The sequence below is a fragment of the Lacerta agilis genome, chromosome 6 (genome assembly GCF_009819535.1).
Source record: "Lacerta agilis isolate rLacAgi1 chromosome 6, rLacAgi1.pri, whole genome shotgun sequence".
Lineage (NCBI taxonomy): Eukaryota > Metazoa > Chordata > Lepidosauria > Squamata > Lacertidae > Lacerta > Lacerta agilis.
The window spans coordinates 20,002,495-20,017,676 of NC_046317.1; the positions used below are offsets into that span (position 1 = coordinate 20,002,495).

Here is a 15,182-nt window from a genome sequence, read left to right on the forward strand (position 1 = left end):
TACAGATATTAGAAACATAAAGAGTTGTGAAAATGTGCTTTTCCCAGTCAAATGTCATATTTTCTCCTGCCTTCACTTTAGCCCAGCGAACTAATCAGGAAAAAAGCACTAATTTCATCTTGTATAATCCTTTGTGCAAATGTAATTGCGCTGCAAGTAATGCACAGCTGTACGGTACCTTATAATACTGAAAGAGTGTTTGAGGAATGTGAAGTAGGAGGATTCAGCCAAAATAATATCTGTATTCATGCTTATGATTCTTTTTTTTTTTTTAATGAGTTGAGTTCGGGAAGTAGAAAAGGTAATTGAGCAAGATCACTACGCTTAAATAAAAACCAAACTTAGAAATTTATGAAATTCTAGGGAAGTAATTAGAGGTTTCAGGCATAAAATTTGGGGGTATTATGATTCTGATGAATGATTAAAGGAGAATATAAAGGATAATAAATTATTAGTATAAAATATGAAAATAAATTGATGTTTAATTGGGAAACTGCTAAAGAAGATATGTAATGAAACCCAGGAAGGGGAGGTCGGAGGAAGTCCCTCAAGATGTAAAGGGAAATGTGAAGTTGATATAAGAGCTGTTTGTGTTTTGTATGTCTTTTTGTATGTGTGTTTATGTTCCTTATCTTATAAAATGAATATAAATATTTTTTTTAAAAATAATTTTTTAAAAACCAAACTTGTTTGGGGGGGGGGGGAACTGTGAGAGTATCCCATTAGGATTTCATTTCAGAAACAAGTGAAATGTTATCACCTGGGGATAATCATGCACATCACATGCCAAGTGTAAGGTGCAACACAGAAGGGCTACTCTTACCTGATCGCAAATGATATTGCCGTAAAGTCCAACCGGTCTGTGATCCCTGCCAAAAACATAAAATAAGGACCCAATTAATTACCGTGAGAAAAACTGCATAAATACCATGGGTTAAGGAGCCTGGAACTGAAGGCTGCCCACCAAGGAACACCAGAGGTTTGTTGCTGGCTCTGTCACTGGAGGAGATGGGGGGGGCACTGTTGCATGTCTTGCATGTTGTGTGTGTGATGTGTGTCCCTCCATGTTTGGGTACATTTAGATTGTCATCACCAGCCAAGTTCCTGAACTGAAGGAGCACTGGCAGTATTTCCTGGAAGATTGTGGGCATCTGTTGGTTTTTATGACTTCTTTGCATCTTCTACTTGTGTATATTTTTCCTGCCCTTCAGGGCTCAGCATACTTTTCCCCTTGGCATAGCAGAAGTGTATCTCTAGTTCCAGCACCCAGCTTAAGTATAGGCTTGATATTCCCATCTCTCTGTGGACGATACCATGGCATGATCTGCACATATGCTATAATATTAAAACAATGTTTTACCTGTCCATACTGACTGCTGCCACCGCCAAATGATCCACCCTGTACAGAAAAAAATACATCTTATTTAACAAAGGAGAAGAAGAAGAAGAAGAAGAAGAAGAAGAAGAAGAAGAAGAAGAAGAAGAGTTTGGATTTGATATCCCGCTTTTCACTACCCGAAGGAGTCTCAAAGCGGCTAACATTCTCCTTTCCCTTCCTCCCCCACAACAAACACTCTGTGAGGTGAGTGGGGCTGAGAGACTTCAAAGAAGTGTGACTAGCCCAAGGTCACCCAGTAGCTGCATGTGGAGGAGCGGAGACACGAACCCGGTTCCCCAGATTACGAGTCTACCACTCTTAACCACTACACCACACTGGCTCTCAGATTAGATTACCTTAACATATCTGCACAAATCTACTTCCTCTATTCGGGAGCAGAAATAAGCAGAGGTACTTATTTGCATTTTATTTTCTGGATCTCTGTGTATACGCTGCACATTAGCAAGTGTTATTGGTATTATTAATTATCCACCCTTCACCCTAACGACCCAGGGATGTTTACAACAATTAAAAAAACATCAATATGAAAACACAGTATTAAAAACAGTGTGTAAAACAACTTAAATATGGTGGGCTCTGAAAATAGACATCTCAAGTGTCAAGGGATATATATATATGTACAAAGGGTTAAAGAAAGAAAAAAAATCATTTGATCTTTAGAGACTCTTTTGAGTATCTTTCTTCAGGTGTTCAATAAATTTATTACCGACCGGAGGGAAATATATCTGAAGGTTGTAATATCTCTTAGACCTGCTATGTTTGTTATTTCCTAACTTGTCAGTTTTAATATTTATTAACTTGTTCTTACAGAGGCTGTAGTTTGTTATTACTTCATATTTTGGTCTCTCTGTAATGGATGGTTGACAAAACATTAGATTGATTGAGTGACCAAGCCCTATATCATGTGTATTTTTAAAGTGTTTTTACCTTTCCATATTGGGTACTGCTGCTGCTGCTGCTGCTGCTACTGCCATATGATCCACCCTGCAGAGGATAGTTTTTATTATTGTTATTTTTTTTTTTAAAAAAACAGATTTTTCTGCTGAGATACCACCTTGATTTAATACATCTGCACTAGCCCTGCAGTAATATGGTCTCTTGAAGAGGCACTAGGATAGAATGGATCTCCCTCTCTGAAGACACAGAGAAAGAGAGATCTGACCTTGGAGAGGAAGATCTCACCCCAGGTCCCCTCCCCAGCGCCATGGTTATATTCAAAGCCCTAACCTCACTGACATTAGGTCAGAGCTGCCATAATGGCAGAGGAGAAAGGTTGCATGCTAAGAACACATCAGGAGAAAGCACTCAGTCTGCATTTCATGTGTTCCAGTCCAGAACACAAAAGCTCAGGAGTTCTAGGAATTGAGCCTCAAGGCAACTGAAGAGATTGAGTATGGCCATGGATGGATACCACCCAGATTAGAACCATTGACATTAATGGATTAGGATTAATTTAGGTCCACTGATTTCACTGGCCTACTTTAGTTGGCTACATCCCCATAGATTTCTGGTGGACTTTTGTCAAGCTTAAGGTGGGTTATAGTTTGCTCTAAATAACTTGGGTCTGGTCACCATCCTTGAATGCAATTTACAGTCTTGGATTCCGAGAATCCTCAGCCTTTCCTCGTTCCCTGACATGCCCCCAAACCAGGGAAGAAACGATGCCAGCACACCACTGTATTTCTGCCCTTGCAGAGCTATGTAATCTGCTGAATTGTACTGTAACTGGAAATCGGTAAATTAAAACAAACGAGAATAGGGCAGAGGAGGAGGGCATGGGCACAGTTCTGCTTTTGCACAACCTGCCAGGGCACTAGATGAGCTGGTTGGTCCACCTTTGTTTCTCTGCCGACCCCACCTTTAAAATCTACAGCCTATGAGTCTGTACACACCACACATTCACCCTCACCACAAGCCTTGGAAATGTAGTTTGTTAAGGGAGCTGGGAACTGCAGGTCTGTGAAACTCCCAGAATTGTTGAGGCGGGGGGGTACTTTACATGTATGGTGGGGGACGCAGCCTAAGAGCCCCACAGTAGTGTTTGATGCGAACCATAACCGTGTGTGCGTGTAGACAGATATAAAACACAGTCACACACAATGAAACACCACAGACAGACACAGAGCCCTGTCCTCCAACCAGCATTCAAAGTGAATGGATGTCTTCTATGGGGTGGCACAGCACCCACATTTATGCTGTGTACACAATCTAAGCTACTTTCTATATTCAGAAGCAGTTTTTTTTAAAAAAATAAAATAAAAATCCTATGAAAATAGATAGATAGTTGATAAATATAAATTACCTGTCCAAATTGGCTGCTGCCACCACCGTATGATCCACCCTGTACAGAAAACATTTATTGTAAGAGGGTTACTTGAATATATCTGCACAGTTACTTCCTATCTTACTCTTATTTTATTTTCTATGTCTGTGTGTGCTGACATGTGCCCCTCAGAAGACTGCTCAGAAGGAAATGCGGCCCTCAGGCTGAAAAAGCCCCCACCCCCAGTGTATATTATATACTCAATAAATGGTATATTACAAGCATTTTTACCTGTCCAAATTGGTTGCTGCTGCCATATGAGCCACTCTGCAGAGAAAACATTTATTATAGAAGGATTACTTTATATATATATATATATATGCGCAAGCCTACGTTCTATATATTATTTTTAAGGCTGGAAAAATAAAAAATAGAAGGAGGAGATCAGGATACTATCATAAACACAACAGGAAATGGAAATACAACAGGAAGTGGAATCTGAACATTACGGAACTGGGCATGAACTAAAGGATATATAATAAGAAAAATAATAGGGAATATTCACCCAATATGTGATCGCAGTGGAGAGATTTTTTAATGGACAGGGATGGAAGAATTTACTCAATAAGGAGTAATGGTAGTGGGAATTAAGGGAGGCAAAGTCAAAAGAAATAATATGGTTGGCATTTATCAATAATAATAATCTTGGACTTTTCAGTGGGGAAAAGAAACGAATGATTCTGAGACACCTTGACTTAAAAGAAATATTGTTTAACAGAAAGTGGAGAAGGCGGGTGTTAGCATGGACAGGACATTTTAAATAATCCACTTTTTTATGCCCTCAGGATGAAGAAGGTTCCCCACACCTGGCATATACTGTCCACTACTAGCACATATTATGCTTTAACCTGCATATTAAAGGCTCTGAGTCTTTTTCCCTTGGGGGTTCCCCAGCTAGTTCCATCTACCATTCCTCTGTGTCCAAAAAGTCCATGACATCTGGCATATGGCCCTCAGAAGGCTGCCCAGAAGGGAATGTGGCCCTCAAGACTGAAAAAGGTTCTCCACAACTAGGGGTATGCTGGCTATTAAAAGTCTTTTTACCTGTCCAAATTTGTTGCCACTGCCATATGAGCCACTCTGCAGAGAAAACATACGTTACAGAAGGATTACTTTAAGATATCTGTACAAATTACTTTCTATATTATTTTTAATTTTATTTCCTCTCTCTGTGTTGCTGGCGTGTGGCCCTCAGAAGGCTTCCCAGATAGAATGTGGCCCCGGGCTGAAAAAGTTCCCCCACACCTAGAGTATACTGTCTATTACTAGCATATATATTATATCTCTATAAAGTGTCTATTAAAAGTGTTTTTACCTGTCCAAATTGGTTGCTGCCACCACCGTATGATCCACTCTGCAGAGAAAACATTTATTATAGAAGGATTACTTTAATATATCCGCACCAAACTATTTCCTATATTATTTTAAATTTTATTTCCTATATCTCTGTCTGCTGGTTTCACAAAAGCCATGCCAGTCAATACCACACGGTTCTAAGATGGCGTTGACTCTTATTAAGCTAAACACAACCTCCGCAGACTCGGTTCAGTGTTAAGCCTAATGAGCAGAGCAGCTCATTCCCAGTGGTCTTACTTCATGAATAATCAGCTGCCAAGACTGAAGGTCCCTGCCTCTCCATAGCCATCTAAGTCCCTTCCTCTCCAAGGCTTTTCCCAAGCAATCTAAGACTGTGCCTACATGGAGCCAATCTCTCCTCTGCTCTTTTCATGCCTCTTCTGGTGCTGGGGGACGGGAGCTTGTCGCAGCAGGAGAGGGAGACACCCATGCCTCTTCACCAGCCAGGACTCATCTCTGCCTCTTGGCCTTCCTCCTCTCCTGCTTCCAGCTCCTACTTCTGAACCTCCCTCTACCACAGCCTCTTTCTGCTCACCAGATCCTGCTACCTTCTCATCTTCCGACACCTCCTCCTCCTCCCAGTCTTCTCCCTCTGACCACTCTGAGTCTTCTAACCCTTGGGGGTTCCCCAGCTAGTTCCTCCCACTATTCCTCTGTGTTCAACAAATCCATGATATCTGGCATGTGGCCCTCGGAAGGCTGCCCAGAAGGGAAAGTGGCCCTCAAGACTGAAAAAGGTTCCCTACAACTAGGGTATGCTGGCTATTAAAAGTCTTTTTACCTGTCCAAATTTGTTGCCGCTGCCATATGAGCCACTCTGCAGAGAAAACATACATTACAGAAGGATTACTTTAAGATACCTGCACAAAGATACTTTCTATATTATTTTTAATTTTATTTCCTAAATCTCTGTGGGCTGGCGTGTGGCCCTCAAAGGCTTCCCAGATAAGAATGTGGCCCCCTGGGCTGAAAAGGTTCCCCCACACCTAGAGTATACTTATTACTAGCATATATATTATATACTCTATAAACTGTCTATTAAAAGTGCTTTTACCTGTCCAAATTGGTTGCTGCCACCACCGTATGATCCACTCTGCAGGGAAAACATTTGTTACAGAAGGATTCATTTAATATATCTGCACAAAGCTACTTTCTGGACCTGGACCTGCAGTCACAGGCACATTGGGAACACAGAAGTCCATGGAGGCACAGGTCAATTCTGTGTCCAGGGCAGCTGTCTACCATCTCCATCTGGTATGCTGACTGAGACCCTATTTGCCTGCAGACTGTTTCACGGGTGCATGGTGCATGCTTTGGTTATCTTCCACTTGGACCACTGCAATACGCTCTACGTGGGGCTACCTTTGAAGGTTACTTGGAAACTACAACTAATCCAGAATGTGGCTGGAGTGGCCGCCAGGACCATATAACACCAGTCCTAATACCAGTACAGCTACATTGGCTCCCAGTACATTTCCGAGCGCAATTCAAAGTGTTGGTGCTGACCTTTAAAGCCCTAAATGGCCTTGGCCCAGTATACCCAAAGGAGCATCTCCATGTCCCCCATTGCTCAGCCCAGACACTGAGGTCCAGCTCTGAGGGCCTTCTGGTGGTTCCCTCCCTGCGAGAAGCGAAGTTACAGGGAACCAGGCAGAGGGCCTTCTTGGTAGTGGCGCCCACCCTGTGGAACACCCTCCCATCAGATGTCAAGGAAATAAAGAACAACACAACTTTCAGAAGACACCTGAAAGCAGCCCTGTATCAGGAAGGTTTTAATGTCTGATGTTTTATTATGTTTTTATATGTACTGGAAGCCACTAAAATTATTATTATTATTATTATTATTATTATTATTATTATTATTATTATTATTATTACATGTTTACTTTTATTCCCCATATCTCTATGTGCTGGCATGTGGCCCTCAGAAGGCTGCCCAGATGAAAATGTGGCCCTCAGGCTGAAAAATGTCCCCTACATCTAGAGTGTACTATTACTAGTACATATATTATATAAACTATGAACTGTATATTATAAGTGCTTTTACCTGTCCAAATTGGTTGCTGCCACCACCGTATGATCCACTCTGCAGAGAAAACATTTATTACTACAAAAGGATTACTTTAACATAGCTGCCACAAACTCCTTTCTATTTTATTTTTTATATCTCTGCATGCTGGCATGTGGACCTCGGTAGGCTGCCCAGAAGTGACTGCGGCTCTCAGGATGAAAAAGATCCCACACATCTGGCATACAGTACGATCATGTCTTACACACATTTAACTTGCGTGATTTCAACCTTGCACAGTTGAAGGCCAGCTGGCTGAAACCACACAGATTAAATGCATGGAAGGTGAGGAGCTTAAAAGCTCTTTTTGCACTGTGCTTTCCTGGCGCAGAAATAACTTTTAATCTCTCTTCCTTACTTATCAGGCTCTGGGATGCTCTCGTGAGATCTCAGGGAAACTTGGACAGTCCCACGAGAGCATCCCAGAGCCTGGAAAGCAGGGCAGACAGCTTAAAAGCCTTGCCTTGTATACTATGACTAGCACATATATTGCACATATTATATAAGCTATATATGAAAAAGGTATTCCTGTCCATATTGGCTGTTGCTGCTGCCATATGAGCCAACCTATACAAATAAATAATAAATAAATAATAATAATAATTGCAAAACAGATTTGGTTGCCACTTTGAAATCTCTGCACTAAGTTACTTTATATATTTAGAAGCAGAAACCGAATAAAACTTTTTAGGAAATCCATCAGTTTTATTACACATCGAAAGCTTTTACCTGTCCATATTGGCTGCTACCACCGCTGCCACCACTGCCAAAAGATCCACTTTGTCCGCTCTATGGAGAAAACACGCATTACTTCGAAGTATTCAAATATTACATTAGCAGCTATTCCTGCTTAGCCCCACTAAGTGACACATGGGTGCTTCTGAAAGTGCACAGTCCTACAATTCCTGCATGGAGCCAGATGGCAGCAGGTGGCAGTACAGTCGTACCTTGGAAGTCGAACTGGAATCCATTCCGGAAGTCCGTTCGACTTCCAAACATTCAGGAAACCAAAGCACGGCTTCTGATTGGCTGCAGGAGCCAATCGGAAGCTGTAGAAGCCCCGTCGGACGTTCGGCTTCCAAAAATAGTTCACAAACCAGAAGAGTCACTTCCGGGTTTGCGGTGTTGGGAGCCAAAACGTTTGAGAACTAAGCTGTTCGAAAACCAAGGTACGACTATACTGGATAAGCTTCAGTGGAAGTGAATTATGTGGAGCGAGGGCAATTGTGTTTGCCTATTTATGCATCCTATTAGCAAAATATATATACAGAGAGAGAGCACCTCCCCTGTCTGAATGGTGGTATAGAAATGTTTTGTTTGCTTAGAAAAGAAAAGTCTTCAAAAGCTGCCAGGTATTGCCTGGGGTCACATAGTTAGGAAGAGGTCCCATATTAAGGAAAAAGGGACTTAGTAACTCTTGAAATGGGGCATTAGAGAGCAGTGAACAGATGTGTGTGAACATTTGGGGTCTGCAGAAACTCCCTGCTTTTCACACTGGAAATGCTTAACAGCGGACATTTGGTGTAGCTATAGCACACTCCCATCCACAGACACCTTGCTCGATGTTTTCACCTGTTAGTGTAAGACGATAGAAAACATAGAGTTTTTACCTGTGGACAGTTGCTACTGCTGGTTATTTTACCGGTATAACCATCCTGGAAGGAAAATAATAATACATTTTAAGGCACTCTGGTTTATTTAAACTGTTGCTTAAAGTAATGCATAATATGCTATCAGTTAAAGATCCAACCTCAAAAGCCAGCAGGGAAGTTGGCACTTTATAGCCAAGTATCTTAAACTAAGTTAACAAATAAGGAGAAAGGGACATACCAGTCCACAAGGATTATTGTTGCTTCCTTGAGAATATGAACCACCCTGTGGAAAGTTGGAAGGGAGGAAAAAAACAAGTTACTTCATATATATATATATATATATATATATATATATATATATATATATATATATATATACACATACATACATACACACACACACACACACACACACACACACACACACACACACACAAATATATTCCATAAATCAAGTAAATTCAGACTAGGAAATAATATAATTAGGCCTGGGGAACCTCTGGACCAAGGGCCCAAAGTGGAAGAAAATAAGGGTGGGAGAAGGGAATGACATCATGTGATTGGCAGGGGGAGGAAATTTCACTAAAAATGGCCTCAAGTGCCATTTGAATAGACCTAGTGGGCCAAATAAAGCCCGTGGTCCAAAGGCTCTTCCCCAGTACTGCTAAAAGAGAAGCGAAATGATTTTCCAGTTGAAAGTAAGTTGGTACTCTCCAAATATAAAATGGGCAACAGCTGCACACTTAATTGAAACCATCAGTCATGACCTCCGTGAGAATGCGCATTCTCCTTCCAGGAGGTGGAGCGTTGGAAACTGTTACATGGACCCATAATGGTCTTTGCAGGCATAAACCATACGAATGTGCACTTTTGAATCGTTATCGGCTTTTGTACAGGGAGGAGCAGCAGCTATGTAGAATTGGGTCCTATGCTCTTCATGTTTAGGGATGGGGAACCTGTGCCCACTGGGCTTCAACTCCCATCAGCCCCAGACAGCACAGCCTATAATCAGCAATATGGTCCCAATTTAGACTTGTAGTCCAACTTAAAGGCCCACAGGTGACCCAAATGTGTGCTAGACCATAATGCTAATGGTGAAGACACAATACACAATTTACCTGTTTGCTTCCAGTTTGCTGGGATGATGAACCCGCCTACAAGGGAAAGAAGGAGGAAAAACGTCTTTACTTGTGAAAGGGACCTTTTCATATAACAGACGATGCAGTAATAATAATAATTAATAATAATAATAATAATAATAATAATAATAATGTTAAAAGCAGCTCTACCTGGCTACTCCCATAGGTTTGTTGGGATGATGATCCACCCTACAAGGGAAAGAAGGAACAAAAAAGGTATTTTCTCACAAACTGGGACCTATTCAAATACCGAATGATGCAGTATTATTAATAATAATACTTAGTCCATAATAATACAGTATAGGAAGGTTCAAAACAGTTCTACCTGGCTACTTCCGTAAGATTGTTGAGATGATGATCCACCCTACAATGGAAACAATAAAAAAACCAGTGTTTTCTTGGAAACAAGGAAATGGCAAATGATGCAGTATTATTATTTTAGCAAAATGGGTTAAAATCTAGGGAAATGAAGAGCCGCTTTACCTGGGAACTTCCATAAGTTTGCTGGGATGATGATCCACCCTGAAAAGCAAATAATTTAAAATACTGTATATTGTCAGAATATATATATATATATATATATATATATATATATATATATATATATATGATTGGCACCTTTAACACCAACAAAAATATGAAACATTTGTAAAGGGAGCAAACAAGGACTGTATCCTGTATATAGCCACATTACGCTATATCACTGCAACGAGGAGGCAAACAACGAAGAATAATATAGAAATTTATGATAAATCAGAACCATTAAAAATGCCACATGAAGGAGTATTTTCAGCAGGAATTTTTTACCTGGATACTTCCAGAACTTTGCTGAGATGTTGATCCACCCTGTGGGAAAAATAATTAATAAAAACATTAATTTTGTAAGTGTGGACCTGTGTCTACACTACTTTCGGTACAGTAGGGTGGGGTGCTGGCTTCCCCCACTGTGGGGATCCCAAGAAATGTGGTATTTCTCTCTGTACCACCCTTTTTAAATATGGGGACCAAATTAGTAGGCAAGAAGCAAGGCCAGGAGACTAAATCCCAATACAAATTACAGCTGCCGAGTCAGGGCAAAGGATTTCACGATATTAAGATCCACGCTGGACACAAGCCTTCAAAGAATTCAGAGCCGAGGAATCTTACCGGTTTGCAAGGATTGCCATCAGTTGTATAGCCCTAAGAGAAAATTATGAACATTAATATTAACCATCCTCCTCAAAAAACAAAACATACTTTTACTTCTGGTGGACATTTATTTCGATCTTCAACTCCATTGGTCGAGAAGAGATTGTGTCAATTAAGTAAACTACTAACTGGGCATTAATTATAAAGCTGACAAAGACTTAATAGACAGACAAATATGGCCTGCACAGGTAAATCAGCTATGCCTTTTACATTTACTATGGATTCTTCAACCAGTATTTATTAGCGTGCCAAGGCCCGTTCCCTAGTGGATAATAAACACGCGGACACGATTATTTTGGTTTATGGGTTCAAATAGGCCACAACCTTATTGGTTACAGATGTGAGCGGTTTGGCTTATGCATTGGGTAAAGCCAGACTATATCTCGACTCCTGCCTGTTTGCAGGGAGTCCATCTAAGGGTAAACCACCAATAGGGAGAGCCCTATGACTTACATCATATAGAGCCTCCCCATTGGGGTTGTGGCATGGCCCTAGCCCATGTCCAGGCATCGGACAGAATTGATGCCTTTAACAGGATACCCTTAATGAGGAGGAGGAAGAAGAAGAGTTTGGATTTGATATCCCGCTTTTCACTACCCGAAGGAGTCTCAAAGCGGCTAACATTCTCCTTCCCCTTCCTCCCCCTCAACAAACACTCTGTGAGGTGAGTGGGGCTGAGAGACTTCAAAGAAGTGTGACTAGCCCAAGGTCACCCAGCAGCTGCATGTGGAGGAGTGGAGACACGAACCCGGTTCCCCAGATTACAAGTCTACCTCTCTTAACCACTACACCACACTGGAGGGGCAGGAGGAGGCTACAACCTCCCCTCTATCCAAACAAAGGCTTACCTCACAAAGTTGTGATGACTGCTGCAAGGCAGGCGAAAACCAAATGGCTGGTGCCAATTTGCCAAGTGGAAAAAATTCTTACCCGGCACCAACAATATGGCAGCTAATATTTGTCCATAGCAAGGTCATATCAGAGCAAAGCTCCAGTGAAAGGGCAAGAGAGGAGGGCCCCTGGCCGTGCTGTGGTTAAATCTCATGTGGCCACTCCCCCAACTGGCACTGATTGGCCAGGGGAGACACACTAGGTGTGGCCCCACCCAATGCTGGCCACACAGCCAGGATGACATGAGCGGCATCAACCCTCTGCCCCCACACCTGATCAATGCAGTGTCCTGGATCCCTGGCTGCAACACTACCCACCGGAAAAGGTGAGCGGGCTTATTTCATAGAAGGTATATTCCACTTGGTTTTGTTTTGGTTTTTTTTGGTTTTTTACAAATACAAATACCTTGCAATTTATGCGCATTTAACTTGTGTGCATTCAGCTTTACGTGCTTGCCAAAGAATAAAATGTTTTATGGTTTACAAAATGAACCAGCAGAAAGCTAAGCTGCTGGCAACTGATGATAACTCTATCAACTTACGGTGCAAAAATTATTATAGAAATCTGATTTTTTTAAATTTTGAAACATCACCCACAATGCAATAAATCCGAATGGATACAAAAAGGTGTTTGTCAGGGAAAAAAGTCCAATTAAACCAGTGCTCATATTATTCAGTTTTCTTCATCTGCTTACACTGTGGACAATGAAACAAACCTTTCTTTAACACTACAAGATATGAGACAATTTTGGCAAGTTCCTCTGTCATGCATTTGTGGCAATTCTTACCTGGCCGCAGATGCTGCCTCCAGCTTTAGAAGAGGATCCGCTGCCCACGACCGAACTCGAGGATCCACTGCCAACAACAGAACCAGGAGATCCACTGCCTCCAAAAGTAACAGAGACCCCACTGCCGCCAACTGAAGCGAGGATCCACTGCCGCCAGCTGAATTAGGGTATCTGCCGCCACCAACTGAGCCGGGGGGATCCACTGCCACCGAATGTAATAGAGACTCCACTGCCACCAACCGAAGTAGAGGATCCACTCAGCTAAAGCACACACACACACACAAAGAACCGTGTCAACATTAAAGAACGCCATCACCTGTACTTTTCAACCTTAAATCTGTTATCTTGGGGAGGGACCCTTTCTGTGGTCCATCAATAGGAATAGCATGAAGATGGGCCATTCTCAGTGTCGACACCCCACCTATGGGGCAGTCTCCCAAAGGAAATCAGGCAGGCCCCCTTTTTACCGGCATTCAATAAAACCCATGTAAAACTTCCTTATTTATCCTGGCTCCGGACAATTTTTTATGAATATTTTTACGCTGCTGGTTTTAAATGCTGCCTGTAGCGTGTTACAGAGCTGCTTTGAATTGGTTTTTAAGTAACGTTATTATTATTCTGAGCTGCTCTTCACAACTTTTGGGGAGGAAGGGCAAGTTATAAATCTGAATGAATGAATGAATGAATGAATGAATAACAATAAATAAAGATTTGCAAAAGGTATGGCGATGGAAATTATAAGGCAAGGGGGTAATTTCCAACTGCTGAAAAGAGTATTTCCTCCATATTTTCAGGCTACAGGAATAACTAAGCAAATAATATTTCCTTCGTATTTTAAGACTACAGGAAATGTTTTGGAAAACCATAGTGTGTCATGAACTTATTGCATTCAGAAAAACATTATGAACATGCACTTAATGTTGGCCATTTTTGCTCTGATCCAGGCAGTGAAAAGACTCAAGACAACCAATTTCTGCATTTAAAATGTGTAGTTATTCTAATTATTATTGAATTCTTACCCACCCTTCATCATAAGGTCCCAGGGTGAGTTAAAACTTAGGAACACATAATCTTAAACCATTTCTCTAGTTAGATCTCGCTGATGCAACTGCAGGTGCAAATCCCTCTTGAAAAACTTGGGTAACTGGGCAATATATGACTGGCTTAAATAATCAAAATAAAAACCGATCGCACTTATGAACCGTTTGCAGGGAGCACACACACCTTGCTGCCAAGAACTCAGTTGACGCAAGGCATGTGTTGTTGTTGTTTTGAAGAAGGTTCTGTGGATGTATCCCAAGAACTGTGCATGCATGCAAGGGTGGAAATGTTCGTGTAGAAGATTTCTGTGATGAGGGAACTGTAACATGGGAGGATTGCACAAAGAGCTCCTTCCCACGCCTTCTCTGCCCCTCCCAGAAAACCGGGACAAAACTTGAATGGGAAGGACGAGCTGCAGCATGGTGGGTCCCTCTCAGGTGCGTTTGGGTTTCTGACATTACCAGAGCAGCATGGCTGACAGGAACTATCCAGCAGCAGTTCTTCTACACCACTAAATAACCTCTTCTAAGAACTCCTAGAGAAACCAGTAGGAATATACACGGCTATTTACCTTAGAGCCATAGGAACCGCCTCCCTGTGACTGTATACTCTGTGGAAAAAACAAAACAAACAGATATTTTGGTCATCTCGCTGTGTAGAAAAAAAATGGCAGGCAATGCTTCAACAGCTTGCAGCAGAGAGAGGAAGAAAGGAAGTAGGGTTTTCCACTGGCTGCCTTTGGCTCTTTCTCAACTGTTATCTACTAGAAGCAGCCATTCCATTAGTCCACAGAGCAGAAGAAGGGAAGCAGGACCATTCCACCAGCTCTGCTATGAAACCATCTTAATATTGCTTCTCCTCCTGTTTCCATCCCACCTGGCCTTCATAACAACTCTTAACTTTAAGAACTGCTGCCTGACTTTGCTCTCCCCCGCCTTCCTTCTATTTTTTTTATTAAAAATGCATACCAAAAAATGTGGATTTCCATGCTATCTTTTTTAAAAAGTTTGTGGAATGTCTTCATGCGGTTAAAAAAACGATAATCACAGGAGTTATACAGGAATTGGGTGAAAAGTGACCCCGGCTGGAAATAAACTAATCTGTCAAAACCCTTATTGGAAGTACTAGAACAGGTTTGGGAACCGCCGGCCCTCCAGATGTGTTGGACTACAACTCCCATCAGCTGCAGAATGGCCCAGAATGATGGGAGTGTAGTTCAGCAACAGCTGAAGGACCCAAGGTCCCCTAGAACTGTACTAGAAGCTCTAGACAAGCAGAAGATTCCTACCTGCTTATTATTATTATTATTATTATTATTATTATTATTATTATTATTTTATTATAAATTTATTTGTACCCCGCCCCATCTGACTGGGTTGCCCCATCCAGTTGGGTGGG

The 15,182-nt window shown here is 41.6% G+C and overlaps 1 protein-coding gene across 1 annotated transcript in view; it reads right to left on the reverse strand.

Moving 5' to 3' along the window:
* The window catches only part of LOC117047867 (loricrin-like), a 48,513-nt gene that overhangs the window by 25,860 nt on the left and 7,471 nt on the right, over positions 1-15,182 (reverse strand). The window contains exons 9-24 of the mRNA XM_033151095.1: positions 12,744-12,900; positions 11,024-11,056; positions 10,685-10,723; positions 10,361-10,399; positions 10,203-10,241; positions 10,028-10,066; positions 9,857-9,892; positions 8,977-9,021; positions 8,757-8,801; positions 7,876-7,935; positions 7,126-7,164; positions 6,133-6,171; positions 5,860-5,895; positions 5,038-5,076; positions 4,767-4,802; positions 3,967-3,989 (exon numbers count right to left, since the gene is read on the reverse strand). Coding sequence (XP_033006986.1) covers positions 3,967-3,989; positions 4,767-4,802; positions 5,038-5,076; positions 5,860-5,895; positions 6,133-6,171; positions 7,126-7,164; positions 7,876-7,935; positions 8,757-8,801; positions 8,977-9,021; positions 9,857-9,892; positions 10,028-10,066; positions 10,203-10,241; positions 10,361-10,399; positions 10,685-10,723; positions 11,024-11,056; positions 12,744-12,900 — 744 coding nt within the window. The remainder of the gene's footprint in view (positions 1-3,966; positions 3,990-4,766; positions 4,803-5,037; positions 5,077-5,859; positions 5,896-6,132; positions 6,172-7,125; positions 7,165-7,875; positions 7,936-8,756; positions 8,802-8,976; positions 9,022-9,856; positions 9,893-10,027; positions 10,067-10,202; positions 10,242-10,360; positions 10,400-10,684; positions 10,724-11,023; positions 11,057-12,743; positions 12,901-15,182) is intronic.